This window comes from Scyliorhinus canicula, chromosome 2, assembly GCF_902713615.1.
Source record: "Scyliorhinus canicula chromosome 2, sScyCan1.1, whole genome shotgun sequence".
In the NCBI taxonomy this organism is placed as follows: Eukaryota; Metazoa; Chordata; class Chondrichthyes; order Carcharhiniformes; family Scyliorhinidae; genus Scyliorhinus; species Scyliorhinus canicula.
In genome coordinates, this window is record NC_052147.1 from 287297168 (window position 1) to 287315457 (window position 18290).

Below are 18290 nucleotides of genomic sequence, written 5' to 3' on the forward strand. Positions count from 1 at the left end.
CAGGGTTCTGAGGAATGTGGAGGAACAGAGAGATCTTGGGGTTCATGTCCACAGATCTCTGAAGGTTGCCACTCAAGTGGATAGAGCCGTGAAGAAGGCCTATAGTGTGTTAGCGTTTATTAACAGGGGTTTGAGTTTAAGAGCCGCGGGGTTATGCTGCAACTATACATGACCCTGGTGAGACCACATTTGGAGTATTGTGTGCCGTTCTGGTCACCTCACTGTAGGAATGATGTGGAACCATTGGTAAGGGTGCAAAGGAGATTTACCAGGATGCTGCCTGGTTTGCAGGATAGGTCTTATGAGGAAAGGCTTTTCTCTTTGGAGCAGAGGAGGATGAGAGGCGACTTAGAGGTTTATAAGGGGGATAGATAAATGTGGACGTTCAGAGACTATTTCCTCGGGTAGATGTAGCTGTTACAAGGGGGCATAACTATAAGATTCAGGGTGGGAGATATAGGAAGGATGTCCGAGGTAGGTTCTTTACTCAGAGAGTGGTTAGGGTGTGGAATGGACTGCCTGCTGTGATAGTGGAGTCGGACACTTTCAGAACTTTGAAGCGGTTATTGGATAGGCACATGGAGCACACCAGAATGACAGGGAGTGGGATAGCTTGCTCTTGGTTTCAAATAAGGCTCGGCATAACATCGAGGGCTGAAGGGCCTGTTCTGTGCTGTACTGTTCTGTGTTCTATGTAACCTTAAACAAACCATTGTTTGCAGCAAATTACCCAGCCTTCAGAATAGAGACCACGACACCACACAACCCTGCCATGGCAATCTCTGCAAGACGTGCCAGATCATCGACATGGATACCACCATTACACATGGAAACACCACCCACCAGGTACGCGGCACATACTCGTGCGACTCGGCCAATGTTGTCTACCTCAAACGCTACAGGAAAGACTATCCCGAAGCGTGGTACATTGGCGAGACCATGCAGATGTTGTGACAACGGATGAACGGACATCGTGCGACAATCACCAGGCAGGAATGTTCCCTTCCAGTCGGGGAACACTTCAGCAGTCAAGGGCATTCAGCCTCTCATCTCCGGGTAAGCGCTCTCCAAGGCAGCCTTCAGGACGCGCGACAACGCAGAATCGCCGAGCAGAAACTTATAGCTAAGTTCCGCACACATGAGTACGGCCTCAACCGGGACCTGGGATTCATGTCGCATTACATTCACCCCCCACCATCTGGCCTGGGCTTGCAAAATCCTACCAACTGTCCTGGCTTGAGACAATTCACACCTCTTTAACCTGGGGTTACCCCATATCTCTGGATCTGTAAAGACTCAATTACCTGCAATTGCTTGCATTCAAAGCATTGTCTTGCATCTCTGACTTTGTCTATATATATGTTTCTGGAACATACCTCTTCATTCACCTGAGGAAGGAGCAGTGCTCCGAAAGCTCGTGTTTGAATCAAACCTGTCGGACTTTAACCTGGTGTTGTAAGACTTCTTACTGTGCTCACCCCAGTCCAACGCCGGCATCTCCACATCATTCACAATATATATTAATGATTTGGATGAGGGAACAAAATGTAACATCTCAAAGTTTGCAGACGATGCCAAATTAGATGGGAGGGTGAATTGTGACAAGGATGCAGGGATCCTACAGCAAGATCTGGATAGGTTGGGCGAGTGGACAAACCAATGGCAGATGCAGTATAATTTGGATAAGTGTGAGGTTATTCACTTTGGAAGCAAAAACAGGAAGGCAGATTACTACCTGAATGGTTGTAAATTGGGAGAGGGAGTGTGCAGCGGGACCTGGGTGTCCTTGTGTACCAGTCGCTGAAGGTAAGCATGCAGGTGCAGCAGGCGGTAAAGAAGGCTAATGGTCTGTTGGCCTTCATTGCGAGAGGATTCGAGTATAGAAGCAGGGTAGCATGGTGGTTAGCATAAATGCTTCACAGCGCCAGGGTCCCAGGTTCGATTCCCGGCTGGGTCACTGTCTGTGTGGAGTCTGCACGTCCTCCCCCTGTGTGCGTGGGTTTCCTCCGGGTGCTCCGGTTTCCTCCCACAGTCCAAAGATGTGCGGTTTAGGTGGATTGGCCATGCTAAATTGCCCGTAGTGTCCTAATAAAAGTAAGGTTAAGGGGGGGGTTGTTGGGTTACGGGTATAGGGTGGATACGTGGGTTTGAGAGGGGTGATCATGGCTCGGCACAACATTGAGGGCCGAAGGGCCTGTTCTGTGCTGTACTGTTCTAAGTGTGTTCTAAGGATGTGTTGCTGCAATTGTACACGGCCTTGGTGAGGCCACACCTGGAGTATTGTTTGCAGTTTTGGTCTCCTTCTCTGAGGAAGGATGCTCTTGCTCTCGAGGGAGTGCAGCGAAGGTTTACCAGACTGATTCCAGGGATGGCAGGACTGACGTTCGAGGAGAGATTGACCAGGTTGGGATTGTTCTCGCTGGAGTTCAGAAGAATGAGGGGGAATCTCATAGAGACTTATAAAATTCTAACAGGACTGGACAGGGTAGATGCTGGGAAGATGTTCCCAATGATGGGTGTGTCCACACAAAGAGTGGTGAGCCTGTGGAATTCATTACCACAGGAAGTAGTTGATGCTAAAACTTTGAATATATTCAAGAGGCAGCTGGATGTAGCACTTGGGGAGAATGGGATCAAAGGCTATGGGGGGAAAGCAGGATTAGGCTATTGAGTTGGATGATCAGCCATGATGGTGATTAATGGCGGAGCAGGCTCGAAGGGCCAAAAGGTCTCCTCCTGCTCCTATCTTCTATGTATCGATGTATCTGTAAGGTCAGAAATAGGGTGTTCGCTGATGATTTCACAAAGGGGCTGGTTTAGCTCACTAAGGGGCTGGTTTAGTTCATTCGGCTAAATTGCTGGCTTTTAAAGCAGGCCAAGCAGGCTAGCAGCACGGTTCGATTCCCGTACCAGCCTCCCCAAACTAGCGACTAGGGGCTTTTCACAGTAACTTCATTGAAGCCTACTCATGACAAGCGATTTTTCATTTCATTTTTCATGTTCAGCACCATTCGTGACTCCTCAGATAATGAAGCAGTCCATGTCCAAATGCAGCAAGACCTGGACAATATCCAGGCTTGGGGCTGACAAGTGGCACGTTACATTTGCGTCACACACGTGCCAGGCAATGACCATCTCCTACAAGAGATCATCTAACCATCGCCCCACGACATTCAATGGTGCTCCCCTCACTGAATCGCCCCACCATCAATATCTGGGGGCATTGACTAAAATGGAATTTAACTGGCCAAATGAATACTGTGGCTGACAGTAGACCAGAGGCTGGGAAATCTGTGGAGAATAACTCACCTCCTTCCTCCCCAAAGTCTGTCCACCATATACAAGGCACAAGACCTGATCACGCTACACTCCTGTATGCTTCATCCGATGCCAGTGTCTATGTATTAACATTGTGTAACTTGTGTTGCCCCATTATGTATTTTATTTTTATTTTATTTCGTTTTCATGTACTCAATGATCTATTTGAACTGCTCACAGAAAAAATACTTTTCACTGTACCTCGGTACACGTGACGATAAACAAACCAAAAAAAAAAAAAGTCAGGAGTGTAATGGAATACCCTCCACTTGCCTGGATGAGTGCAGTCATGGGTTCTGCCAGGGTCACTCAGCTCCTGACCTCATTACAGCCTTGGTTCAAACATGGACAAAAGGGCTCAATATGCTCGAGGCGAGGTGAGAGTGACTGCCTTTGACATCAAGGCAGCATTTGACCGAGTGCGGCATCAAGGAGCCCGAGCTAAACTGGAGTCAATGGGAATCGGGGAAAACTCTTCGCTGGTTGGAGTCATACCTGGCGCAAAGGAAGATGGGTGTGGTGGTTGGAGGTCAATCATCTCAGCTCCAGGATATCACTGCAGGAGCTCCCCAGGGTAGTGTCCTCGGCCAAACCAGCCCCAGCGGCTTCATCAATGACCTCCCTTCCATCATAAGGTCAGAAGTGGGGATGTTTGCGGATGACTGCACAATGTTCAGCACCATTCCCAACTCCTCCGATAATGAAGCAGTCCCTGTCCAAATGCAGCGAGACCTGGACAATATCCAGGCTTAGGCTGACAAGTGGCAAGTTACATTCGCGCCACACAAATGCCAGGCAATGACCATCTCCTCCAAGAGGGAATCTAACCACCGACCCTTGACATTCAATGGCATTACCATCACTGAATCCCCCACAATCAACATCCTGGGGGGATACCATTGATCAGAAACTGAACTGGACCCAGCCACATTAATACTGTGGCTACCAGGGCAGGTCAGAGGGTGGGAATCCTACAGCAAGTAACTCACCTCTTCATTCCCCCCCCCCCCCCCCCCCCCACCCACCCCACCCAAAAGCCTGTCCACCATCGACAAGGCAGTCAGGAGTGTAATGGAATACTCTCCACTTGCCTGGATGAGCGCAGCTCCAACAACACTCAAGAAACTCGACACCATCCAGCACAAAGCAGTCCCGCCTGATTGCTTCTCCTTCCACAAACATTCACTCCCACCATCACTGACGTACAGTGGCAGCCGTGTGTACCATCTACAAGATGCTCTGCAGTAACTCACCAAGGCTCCTTAGGCAGCACCTTCCAAACCCACAACCACTACCATCCCGAAGGACAAGAGCAGCAGATACCTGGGAACCCCACCACCTGGAGGTTCCCCTCCAAGTCACTCACCACCCTGACTTGGAAATATATCGGCCGTTCCTTCACTGTCACTAAGGGAACTCCCTCCCTAACAGCACAGTGGGTGTACCTACACCTCAGGGACTGCAGCGGTTCAAGGAGGCAGCTCACCCCCACCTTCTGAAGGACAATTAGGGATGGGCAATAAATGCTGGTGTAACCAGCGACCCCTACATGAATAAACAAAGTTTGGTATCTGGATTTTGTGCTCAGTGTGGGCTCGTCATGACAGCAAGTTTGACTTTTACCCCTGGAACCATCAGGGTGATTGCTGGTGTCAGAGTTCAAACACTGCCCTTTCCACTCTGCTGCCCACATGCCAAAATGTTCGAAAGTCCAGCAGACAGAGAAGGATTGGTGATTGCAAATAGTTTATTTCACATCACAAACATTGCCAGGTGAAGTGTCAGACAAACACACAAATGCCACGCCCTCCCCCACTACACCAGCCCAAATCTGCCACTCCCCCCCCGACGCCATCCCAATCCCCTCCCACATTTACATTAATTCAGGAGACACTAGTATATCTGATTGGGTGACAGTCACTGGGCTCCACCCCCCACACACACCTCAGCCCCACGGACAGTCCCGGCCATCACTCCAGCTCCAATACCCCCAAACCCACTCACCCACTCCTCAGCCCCTCGGACAGTCCCGGCCATCACTCCAGCTCCAATACCCCCAAACCCACTCCTCAGCCCCACGGACAGTCCCGGCCATCACTCCAGCTCCAATACCCCCAAACCCACCCACTCCTCAGCCCCACGGACAGTCCCGGCCATCACTCCAACTCCAATACCCCCAAACCCACTCCTCAGCCCCTCGGACAGTCCCGGCCATCACTCCAGCTCCAATACCCCCAAACCCACTCCTCAGCCCCTCGGACAGTCCCGGCCATCACTCCAGCTCCAATACCCCCAAACCCATTCCTCAGCCCCACGGACAGTCCCGGCCATCACTCCAGCTCCAATACCTCCAAACACACCCACTCCTCAGCCCCTCGGACAGTCCCGGCCATCACTCCAGCTCCAATACCCCCAAACCCACTCAGCCCCACGGACAGTCCCGGCCATCACTCCAGCTCCAATACCCCCAAACCCACTCCTCAGCCCCACGGACAGTCCCGGCCATCACTCCAGCTCCAATACCCCCAAACCCACTCCTCAGCCCCTCGGACAGTCCCGGCCATCACTCCAGCTCCAATACCCCCAAACCCACCCACCCTCAGCCCCACGGACAGTCCCGGCCATCACTCCAGCTCCAATATCCCCAAACCCACTCAGCCCCTCGGACAGTCCCGGCCATCACTCCAGCTCGAATACCCCCAAACCCACTCCTCAGCCCATCGGACAGTCCCGGCCATCACTCCAGCTCCAATACCCCCAAAACCCACCCACCCTCAGCCCCACGGACAGTCCCGGCCATCACTCCAGCTCCAATACCCCCAAACCCACTCCTCAGCCCCTCGGACAGTCCCGGCCATCACTCCAGCTCCAATACCCCCAAACCCACTCCTCAGCCCCACGGACAGTCCCGGCCATCACTCCAGCTCCAATACCCCCAAACCCATTCCTCAGCCCCACGGACAGTCCCGGCCATCACTCCAGCTCCAATACCTCCAAACCCACCCACTCCTCAGCCCCTCGGACAGTCCCGGCCATCACTCCAGCTCCAATACCCCCAAACCCACTCAGCCCCACGGACAGTCCCGGCCATCACTCCAGCTCCAATACCCCCAAACCCACTCCTCAGCCCCACGGACAGTCCCGGCCATCACTCCAGCTCTAATACCCCCAAACCCACTCACCCACTCCTCAGCCCCTCGGACAGTCCCGGCCATCACTCCAGCTCCAATACCCCCAAACCCACCCACCCTCAGCCCCACGGACAGTCCCGGCCATCACTCCAGCTCCAATATCCCCAAACCCACTCAGCCCCTCGGACAGTCCCGGCCATCACTCCAGCTCCAATACCCCCAAACCCACTCCTCAGCCCCTCGGACAGTCCCGGCCATCACTCCAGCTCGAATACCCCCAAACCCACTCCTCAGCCCCTCGGACAGTCCCGGCCATCACTCCAGCTCCAATACCCCCAAACCCACTCCTCAGCCCCACGGACAGTCCCGGCCATCACTCCAGCTCCAATATCCCCAAACCCACTCAGCCCCTCGGACAGTCCCGGCCATCACTCCAGCTCCAATACCCCCAAACCCACCCACTCCTCAGCCCCTCGGACAGTCCCGGCCATCACTCCAGCTCCAATATCCCCAAACCCACTCCTCAGCCCCACGGACAGTCCCGGCCATCACTCCAGCTCCAATACCCCCAAACCCACCCACCCTCAGCCCCACGGACAGTCCCGGCCATCACTCCAGCTCCAATACCCCCAAACCCACTCCTCAGCCCCTCGGACAGTCCCGGCCATCACTCCAGCTCCAATACCCCCAAACCCACTCCTCAGCCCCTCGGACAGTCCCGGCCATCACTCCAGCTCCAATACCCCCAAACCCACTCACCCACTCCTCAGCCCCTCGGACAGTCCCGGCCATCACTCCAGCTCCAATACCCCCAAACCCACCCACCCTCAGCCCCACGGACAGTCCCGGCCATCACTCCAGCTCCAATATCCCCAAACCCACTCAGCCCCTCGGACAGTCCCGGCCATCACTCCAGCTCCAATACCCCCAAACCCATTCCTCAGCCCCTCGGACAGTCCCGGCCATCACTCCAGCTCCAATACCCCCAAACCCACCCACCCTCAGCCCCACGGACAGTCCCGGCCATCACTCCAACTCCAATACCCCCAAACCCACTCCTCAGCCCCACGGACAGTCCCGGCCATCACTCCAGCTCCAATACCCCCAAACCCACTCCTCAGCCCCTCGGACAGTCCCGGCCATCACTCCAGCTCCAATACCCCCAAACCCACCCACCCTCAGCCCCACGGACAGTCCCGGCCATCACTCCAGCTCCAATATCCCCAAACCCACTCAGCCCCTCGGACAGTCTCGGCCATCACTCCAGCTCCAATACCCCCAAACCCACCCACTCCTCAGCCCCTCGGACAGTCCTGGCCATCACTCCAGCTCCAATACCCCCAAACCCACTCACTCCTCAGCCCCACGGACAGTCCCGGCCATCACTCCAGCTCCAATACCCCCAAACCCACTCCTCAGCCCCACGGACAGTCCCGGCCATCACTCCAGCTCCAATACCCCCAAACCCAACCCTCAGCCCCACGGACAGTCCTGGCCATCACTCCAGCTCCAATACCCCCAAACCCACTCACTCCTCAGCCCCACGGACAGTCCCGGCCATCACTCCAGCTCCAATACCCCCAAACCCACTCCTCAGCCCCACGGACAGTCCCGGCCATCACTCCAGCTCCAATACCCCCAAACCCAACCCTCAGCCCCACGGACAGTCCCGGCCATCACTCCAGCTCCAATACCCCCAAGTTAGATAAACCAAAAATAGCAAAAAGCAAGAAATGACACAGAGTACCCGATCCGACTGGTGAGAAGGAACATGGGGGGGGGGGGGGGGGGGGGGGGGGGGGCAGTGGTACAGGTTCTTGGATTTTCTAGGCCAATGTTGTGAGGGGAAAATAAACAGTGAATGTTCAGACAAGATCTCTGTAGACTTTTCACGGTCACTTTTGCTTTATTGCAGGGTTGGTGATGGGAAAATCTTTCCCGACCTGTAGAAATATAAAAGGGGAGAGGGATTAGCAACAGAGCCTCTCTCTCTCCCTCTCGCCTCGTCTCGTTCCCCCCCTCTCTCCTGCTAAACTCCCTGCAGGTAGTTACTCACATGGCCAGGAGGGCAGGGTGCATACAGCATCTCGGGGACTGCTTCATCATCTCAGCAATTTCAGGGGATGTCAACGGTTTAAACAAATTCCCTAGGGAAGCAAGGGAGAGGGATTAGAGACCAGAGTTACAGGAGAAGCAGGGGAGAGGAATCAGAGGCCAGCAATAGACTGCAGGTCTCACACCAACCCCCCCCCCCCCCCCACTGCCAGCCACAAGCTCAGAGACCCCCTGATGGGGGTTAGATCGATGGAGGACAACATCCAAACCAAATGCTGGACCGGTTATATCCAGGTGCTGCAACGAGCAAAGGTATGGATGGGGCACACAAAACACAATCAGAGGTCCCTGATATAATCCAAGATGGAGAACAGAGGGAAAAACATACTTGACTTCATCCTCACCAATCTGCCTGCTGCAGGTGTATCTGTCCATGACAGTATCGGGAGGAGTGACCACCGCACAGTCCTTGTGGAGACAAAGTCCCATCTCCACATTGAGGATACCCTCCATCGTGCTGTGTGGCACTACCACCGTGCTAAATGGGATAGACTTCAAACAGATCCAGCAGCTCCAGACTGGGCATCCAGCAGGCTGTGGGCCATCAGCAGCAGCAGAATTGTATTCAACCACAATCTGTAACCTCATAGCCCAGCATATCCCCCACTCTACCATAACCACCCAGCCAGGGGATCAACCCTGGGTCAATGAAGAGTGCAGGAGAGGATGCCAGGAGCAACACCAGGCAGACCGAACAATGAGGTGTCAGCCTGGTGAAGCTACAACACAGGGACTGTGTGCCAAACAGCATAAGCAGCCAGTAATAGACAGAGCCAAGCGATTCCACAACAAACGCATCAGATCTAAGCTCTGCAGTCCTGCCACATCCAACCGTGAATGGTGGCCGACAGGGGCTGGTTTAGCTCACTGGGCTAAATCGCTGGCTTTTAAAGCAGGCCGACAGCACGGTTCGATTCCCGTACCAGCCTCCCCGGACAGGCGCCGGAATGTGGCGACTAGGGGCTTTTCACAGTAACTTCATTGAAGCCTACTCGTGACAATAAGCGATTTTCATTTCATTTCAATTAAATAACTCACAGGAGGAGGAGGCTCCACAAATATCCCCATCCTCAATGATGGAGGAGCCCAGCACATACATGCGAAAGACAAAGCTGAGGCATTGGCAACAATCTTCAGCCAGAAGTGCCGACTGGATGATCCATCTTGGTCTCCTCCGGAGGTCCCCAGCATCACAGATGTCAGTCTTCAGCTAACACTGAGCTAAATCGCTGGCTTTTAAAGCAGACCAAGGCAGGCCAGCAGCACGGTTCGATTCCCGTACCAGCCTCCCCGGACAGGCGCCGGAATGTGGCGACTAGGGGCTTTTCACAGTAACTTCATTGAAGCCTACTCGTGACAATAAGCGATTTTCATTTTCATACGATTCACTCCACGTGGTATCAAGAAACAGCTGAAGGCCCTGGATGCTGCAAAGGCTCTGGGCCCTGACAATATCCCGGCAATATTACTGAAGACTTGTGCTCCAGAACTTGCCACACCCCTAGCCAAGCTGTTCCAGTACAGCTGCAACACTGGCATCTACCCGGCAATGTGGGAACTTGCCCAGGTGTGTCCTGTACACAAGAAACAGGACAAATCCAACCCAGCCAATTACCGCCCTATCAGTCTACTCTCCATTATCAGCAAAGTGATGGAAGGAGTCAGCAACAGTGCTATCAAGCAGCACTTACTCAGCAATAACCTGCTCACTGACTCTCAGTTTGGGTTCCCCCAGGGTCACTCAGCTCCTGACCTCATTACAGCCTTGGTTCAAACATGGACAAAAGGGCTCAATATGCTCGAGGTGAGGTGAGAGTGACTGCCTTTGACATCAGGTCAGCATTTGACCGAGTGCGGCATCAAGGAGCCCGAGCTAAACTGGAGTCAATGGGAATCAGGGGGGAATCTCTCCGCTGGTTGGAGTCATACCCGGCACAAAGGGAGATGGTTGTGGTGGTTGGAGATCAATCATCTCAGCTCCAGGACATCACTGCAGGAGTTCCTCAGGGTCGTGTCCTCGGCCCAACCATCTTCAGCTGCTTCATCAATGATCTCCCTTCCATCATAAGGTCAGAAGTGGGGATGTTTGCGGCTGACTGAACAATGTACAGCACCATTCGTGACTCCTCAGATACTGAAGCAGTCCATGTCCAAATGCAGCAAGACCTGGACAATATCCAGGCTCGGGCTGAAAGTGGAAATTACATTCACACTACACAAGTAGGGGCAGCACGGTAGCATGGTGGTTAGCATAAATGCTTCACAGCTCCAGGGTCCCAGGTTCGATTCCCGGCTGGGTCACTGTCTGTGCGGAGTCTGCACGTCCTCCCAGTGTCTGCGTAGGTTTCCTCCGGGTGCTCCGGTTTCCTCCCACAGTCCAAAGATGTGCAGGTTAGGTGGATTGGCCATGCTAAATTGCCCGTAGTGTCCTAAAAAGTAAGGTTAAGGGGGGGGGATTGTTGGGTTACGGGTATAGGGTGGATACGTGGGTTTGAGTAGGGTGATCATTGCTCGGCACAACATCGAGGGCCGAAGGGCCTGTTCTGTGCTGTTCTATGTTCTAAGTGCCAGGCAATGACCATCTCCTCCAAGAGAGAATTTAACCATCGCCCCTTGACATTCAATGGCATTACCATCGCTGAATCCCAGAAACTGAACTGGACCCAGCCACATTAATACTGTGGCTACCAGGGCAGGTCAGAGGCTGGGAATCCTACAGCAAGTAACTCTCCTCTTCATCTCCTCCCCCCCCCCCCCCCCCCCCCCCCCACCCCAAAGCCTGTCCACCATCTACAAGGCACAAGTCAGGAGTGTGATGGGATACTCTCCACTTGCCTGGATGAGCGCAGCTCCAACACTCAAGAATCTCGACACCATCCAGGACAAAGCAGCCCCGCTTGATTGCTCCCCTTCCACAAACATTCAAACCCTCCACCACTGACGTACAGTGGCAGCCGTGTGTACCATCTACACGATGCTCTGCAGTAACTCACCAAGGTTCCTTCGGCAGCACCTTCCAAACCCACGGCCGCTACCATCTAGAAGGACAAGAGCAGCAGATACCTGGGAACCCCACCACCTGGAGGTTCCCCTCCAAGTCACTCACCACCCTGACTTGGAAATATATCGGCCGTTCCTTCACTGTCGCCTGGGCAACATCCCTCCCTAACAGCACAGTGGGTGTACCTGCACCTCAGAGACTGCAGTGGTTCAAGAAGGCAGCTCACCACCACCTTCTGAAGGGAAACTAGGGATGGGCAATAAATGCTGGGCTAACCAGCGACGTCCACTTCCCGTAAATCAATTTAAAAAAAGAAGTCTGGACAAGCACACTCTGCTTGTTGATCTCTTGATGCTTCACCAGCAGGGGGTGTATTCGCTGTTCATAACGGTCCCATTTCCATACAGTCTGACAATCCAATCAGACAACAGCACTGGAGACCCTCGTCAGTTTGTAACAATACCCAGGACAAACTATTAAATAATTCAAACACCCAGCACCGAGGGAGGGGCGCACTGTCAGAGGGTCAGTACTGAGGGTGTGCCGCACTGTCAGAGGGTCAGTACTGAGGGAGTGCCGCACTGTCAGAGGGTCAGTACTGAGGGAGTGCCGCACTGTCAGAGGGTCAGTACTGAGGGAGTGCCGCACTGTCAGAGGGTCAGTACTGAGGGAGTGCTGCATTGTCAGAGGGTCAGTACTGAGGGAGTGCCGCACTGTCAGGGGGTCAGTACAGAGGGAGTGCTGCACTGTCAGAGGGTCAGTACTGAGGGAGTGCCGCACTGTCAGAGGGTCAGTACTGAGGGAGTGCCGCACTGTCAGAGGGTCAGTACTGAGGGAGTGCCGCACTGTCAGAGGGTCAGTACTGAGGGAGTGCCGCACTGTCAGAGGGTCAGTACTGAGGGAGTGCCGCACTGTCAGAGGGTCAGTACTGAGGGAGTGCTGCACTGTCAGAGGGTCAGTACTGAGGGAGTGCCGCACTGTCAGAGGGTCAGTACTGAGGGAGTGCCGCACTGTCAGAGGGTCAGTACTGAGGGAGTGCTGCACTGTCACAGGGTCAGTACTGAGGGAGTACTGCACTGTCAGAGGGTCAGTACTGAGGGAGTGCCGCACTGTCAGAGGGTCAGTACTGAGGGAGTGCTGCACTGTCAGAGGGTCAGTACTGAGGGAGTGCTGCACTGTCAGAGGGTCAGTACTGAGGAAGTGCCGCACTGTCAGAGGGTCAGTACTGAGAGAGTGCCGCACTGTCAGAGGGTCAGTACTGAGGGAGTGCCGCACTGTCAGAGGGTCAGTACTGAGGGAGTGCCGCACTGTCAGAGGGTCAGTACTGAGGGAGTGCCGCACTGTCAGAGGGTCAGTACTGAGGGAGTGCCGCACTGTCAGAGGGTCAGTACTGAGGGAGTGCTGCACTGTCACAGGGTCAGTACTGAGGGAGTACTGCACTGTCAGAGGGTCAGTACTGAGGGAGTGCCGCACTGTCAGAGGGTCAGTACTGAGGGAGTGCTGCACTGTCAGAGGGTCAGTACTGAGGGAGTGCTGCACTGTCAGAGGGTCAGTACTGAGGAAGTGCCGCACTGTCAGAGGGTCAGTACTGAGAGAGTGCCGCACTATCAGAGGGTCAGTACTGAGGAAGTGCCGCACTGTCAGAGGGTCAGTACTGAGGGAGCGCCGCACTGTCAGAGGGTCAGTACTGAGGAAGTGCCGCACTGTCAGAGGGTCAGTACTGAGGGAGCGCCGCACTGTCAGAGGGTCAGTACTGAGGGAGTGCTGCACTGCCAGAGGGTCAGTACTGAGGGAGTGCTGCACTGTCAGAGGGTCAGTACTGAGGAAGTGCCGCACTGTCAGAGGGTCAGTACTGAGGGAGCGCCGCACTGTCAGAGGGTCAGTACTGAGGGAGTGCTGCACTGTCAGAGGGTCAGTACTGAGGGAGTGCTGCACTGTCAGAGGGTCAGTACTGAGGGAGTGCCGCTCTGTCAGAGGGTCAGTACTGAGGGAGTGCTGCACTGTCAGAGGGTCAGTACTGAGGGAGCGCTGCACTGTCAGAGGGTGAGGGACTGAGGGACCTGCTCCCTTGCGACGATACAAGTGATCCAATCACATCATTTTGAAGAGCAGCAGAGTCCCAGATCATCAGAACACATCTGTGACGATGCCACTTTCCAAAATGGTGTTTCGAAAATGTGTTCCTTCTTCCTCGACCGTGATTTCCCACTGACAGTTGTGGACAGGGCCTTCAGTAGTGTGCGGTCTATCTCCCACGCCACTACCCTCGCCCCCTCCACTCCCTCCCAGAACAAGGATAGAGTCATCCTCGTTCTCACATTTCATCCCACCAGCCTCCGTATGCAAAGCATAATCCTCCGCCATTTTTGCCAACTCCAGCGTGATGCCACCACTAAACACATCTTCCCTTCACTCCCTCTGTCAGCATTCCACAGAGACGGTTCCCTCCGAGACAATCTAGTCCACTCCTCCACCATACCCAGTACCTCTCCCATCACCCATGGCACCTTCCCATGCAATCGCAGAAGGTGTAACACCTGCCCCTTTACCTCTTCCATGCTGAACATTCCAGGCCCAAAACACTCAACTTGAGCAGACAAACATTTCTTAAAGTGACATTCTCATGACAAACTTCAGATGATCAGCTCTACCCCACCTCGACCCATTTGACCCAAAAACCCGTTCGCTCTTTTCTCTCCCTAGAGATGCTGCCAGACCTGCTGAGATTTTCCAGCATTTCCTCTTTCGTTTCAGATTCCAGCATCTGCAGTAATTTGCTTTCATCAAAACACATCTGATCATTATCAAATTTGCGGGATCCTGCTGTGCTCACGTTGGCAGGTGAATTTTTACATAGAATTTACAGTGCAGAAGGAGGCCATTCAGCCCATCGAGTCTGCACCGGCTCCTGGAAAGAGCATCCTACCCAAGGTTAACACCTCCACCCTATCCCCATAACCCAGTAACCCCACCCAACACTAAGGGCAATTTTGGACACTAATGGCAATTTATCATGGCCAATCCACCTAACCTGCACATCTTTGGACTGTGGGAGGAAACCGGAGCATCCGGAGGAAACCCACGCACACACGGGCAGGATGTGCAGACTCCGCACAGACAGTGACCCAAGCTGGAATCGAACCTGGGACCCTGGAGCTGTGAAGCGATTGTGCTATCCACAATGCTACCGTGCTGCCCGTAATTTCCTACCATTATGGCTGCAATTCAAAAGAATACTTCATTGAGTGTATGTGATGACCATGCACGTCGGGGACTCAGCTGCTTTAGTCCGTGCCCATTAACACCCTCCTCTGTTCACCCCTCATTCCTCGGTAACTGTCCAAATTGCGCTCTGCCACCATCCATACTCCCGGCAGAGTTTGCCAATCAGGACATCCACTAATTTTCCTGTTCTTGTGCACCGGGAGCAATGGCCTGTCGCCCAACAATACTTTTCACTGGACCTTGGTACACGTGACAATAAAGAAAATCCAATCCAAGATTTCCCCCGAAACTAAAAGAGGAGCGATTCTCACCGGATAGGAGAAGACCGGATTCAGCGTTGCTCGATCCCATCTGGGCCGTCTCCTCTCCCACCAACTGGTTCCAATAGTCAGAGGACAATGAGAGAAGATTCTCCACAATCTGAGGGAATGAAGAACATGCAACAGCGAAGGGGTTCAGCATCTGCTGATCAACACTTCATCAAACCCAATTAGGAGTAAAAAGTAATGTGGCCACAGCCCCGGAGGACCAGAGGCTGCTCCTCAATTTGAGGGGGAAGAGCTGACTGCTGGTGGTTTGACCCGACCTCAGGCGAGGGGCAAGGTTTAGAGGGCGGGGCCTTCATCAATATCCTCAGCCGGTACGGGGAATTGAACCCACGCTGCTGGCCTCGCTCTGCATCACGAACCAGCTGTCCAGCCCACTGAGCTAAACTGGCCCCAATTAGGAATACAGAATCCTCGAATGACAAAATCCTCAAAGCACCTCCCAACCCACACACACTACCAGGAAGGACAAGGGCAGGAGTTTCATGGGAACATCAACTCGAGGGAGGCAAAATAGTGACCGTTTTATCTGGGTTGGGGGGTCTGGCAGGAGATAGGGGACAAATGAGGAAGGTAGCAACTAAAGTGCAGGGATTTGAAATACAAATATAGATTTCACTGCTTGGAAAGACAAACAGCAACCTTTATCAGATGGGCTGAAATATAAAAATTGAGTAGTAACGTTTTAACTGCATAGGGTTAGATACAGAGTAAAGTTCCCTCTACACTGTCCCCATCAAACACTCCCAGGACAGGTACAGCACGGGGTTAGATACAGAGTAAAGTCCCTCTACACTGTCCCCATCAAACACTCCCAGGACAGGTACAGCACGGGGTTAGATACAGAGTAAAGCTCCCTCTACACTGTCCTCATCAAACACTCCCAGAACAGGTACAGCACGGGGTTAGATACAGAGTAAAGCTCCCTCCACACTGTCCCCATCAAACACTCCCAGGACAGGTACAGCACGGGGCTAGATACAGAGTAAAGCTCCCTCTACACTCTCCCCATCAAACACGCCCAGGACAGGTACAGCACGGGGTTAGATACAGAGTAAAGCTCCCTCTACACTCTCCCCATCAAACACTCCCAGGACAGGTACAGCACGGGATTAGATACAGAGTAAAGCTCCCTCTACACTATCCCCATCAAACACTCCCAGGACAGGTACAGCATGGGGTTAGATACAGAATAAAGCTCCCTCTACACTGTCCCCATCAAACACTCCCAGGACAGGTACAGCACGGGGTTAGATACAGAGTAAAGCTCCCTCTACACTGTCCCCATCAAACACTCCCAGGACAGGTACAGCACGGAGTTAGATACAGAGTAAAGCTCCCTCTACACTGTCCCCATCAAACACTCCCAGGACAGGTACAGCACGGGGTTAGATACAGAGTAAAGGTGCCACACAAAAGGTTGCTGCATAAGATAAAGATGCATGGCATTAAGGGTAAAGTAGTAGCATGGATAGAGGATTGGTTAATTAATAGAAAGCAAAGAGTTGGGATAAATGGGTGTTTCTCTGGTTGGCAATCAGTAGCTAGTGGTGTCCCTCAGGGATCCGTGTTGGGCCCACAATTGTTCACAATTTACATTGATGATTTGGAGTTGGGGACCAAGGGCAATGTGTCCAAGTTTGCAGATGACACTAAGATGAGTGGTAAAGCGAAAAGTGCAGAGGATACTGGAAGTCTGCAGAGGGATTTGGATAGGTTAAGTGAATGGGCTCGGGTCTGGCAGATGGAATACAATGTTGACAAATGTGAGGTTATCCATTTTGGTAGGAATAACAGCAAACGGGATTATTATTTAAACGATAAAATATTAAAGCATGCCGCTGTTCAGAGAGACTTGGGTGTGCTAGTGCATGAGTCACAGAAGGTTGGTTTACAAGTGCAACAGGTGATTAAGAAGGCAAATGGAATTTTGTCCTTCATTGCTAGAGGGATGGAGTTTAAGACTAGGGAGGTTATGTTGCAACTGTATAAGGTGTTAGTGCGGCCACACCTGGAGTATTGTGTTCAGTTTTGGTCTCCTTACTTGAGAAAGGACGTACTGGCACTGGAGGGTGTGCAGAGGAGATTCACTAGGTTAATCCCAGAGCTGAAGGGGTTGGATTATGAGGAGAGGTTGATTAGACTGGGACTGTACTCGTTGGAATTTAGAAGGATGAGGGGGGATCTTATAGAAACATTTAAAATTATGAAGGGAATAGATAGGATAGATGCGGGCAGGTTGTTTCCACTGGCGGGTGACAGCAGAACTAGGGGGCATAGCTTCAAAATAAGGGGAAGTAGATTTAGGACTGAGTTTAGGAGGAACTTCTTCACCCAAAGGGTTGTGAATCTATGGAATTCCTTGCCCAGTGAAGCAGTTGAGGCTCCTTCATTACATGTTTTTAAGGTAAAGATAGATAGTTTTTTGAAGAATAAAGGGATTAAGGGTTATGGTGTTCGGGCCGGAAAGTGGAGCTGAGTCCACAAAAGATCAGCCATGATCTAATTGAATGGCGGAGCAGGCTCGAGGGGCCAGATGGCCTACTCCTGCTCCTAGTTCTTATGTTCTTATGTTCTTAAAGCTCCCTCTACACTGTCCCCATCAAACACTCCCAGGACAGGTACAGCACGGGGTTAGATAAAGAGTAAAGCTCCCTCTACACTGTCCCCATCAAACACTCCCAGGACAGGTACAGCACGGGGTTAGATACAGAGTAATGCTCCCTCTACACTGTCCACATCAAACACTCCCAGGACAGGTACAGCACGGGGTTAGATACAGAGTAAAGCTCCCTCTACACTGTCCCCATCAAACACTCCCAGGACAGGTACAGCACGGGGTTAGATACAGAGTAAAGCTCCCTCTACACTGTCCCCATCAAACACTCCCAGGACAGGTACAGCACGGGGTTAGATACAGAGTAAAGCTCCCTCTACACTGTCCCCATCAGACACTCCCAGGACAGGTCTAGGATTGTCTACTCCAATGAATGCTCAGTACATTTAAAAATAAATATTTCCACCATTTCTGGCACTCAATGGCTAACCGATTATTTTATTTGTGCTTCCTCCTCGCGCTCAAACCTCATTCTATAACTTCCACACGACCTTTCCAGACAAACAAAAAATGGGGGAAAGATAAGTGAGATAGGTTAAAGTCTAGGACCAGAGAGC

General features: G+C 52.8%; 1 protein-coding gene across 1 annotated transcript in view; it reads right to left on the reverse strand.

Annotated features, from left to right (window-relative positions):
• Positions 1-8255: 8255 nt before the first annotated feature.
• The window catches only part of LOC119962469 (rac GTPase-activating protein 1-like), a 76116-nt gene continuing 66081 nt past the window's right edge, over positions 8256-18290 (reverse strand). Inside the window, exons 14-16 of the mRNA XM_038790421.1 lie at positions 15102-15210; positions 8506-8596; positions 8256-8392 (exon numbers count right to left, since the gene is read on the reverse strand). Coding sequence (XP_038646349.1) covers positions 8356-8392; positions 8506-8596; positions 15102-15210 — 237 coding nt within the window. The 3' untranslated portion in view covers positions 8256-8355. The remainder of the gene's footprint in view (positions 8393-8505; positions 8597-15101; positions 15211-18290) is intronic.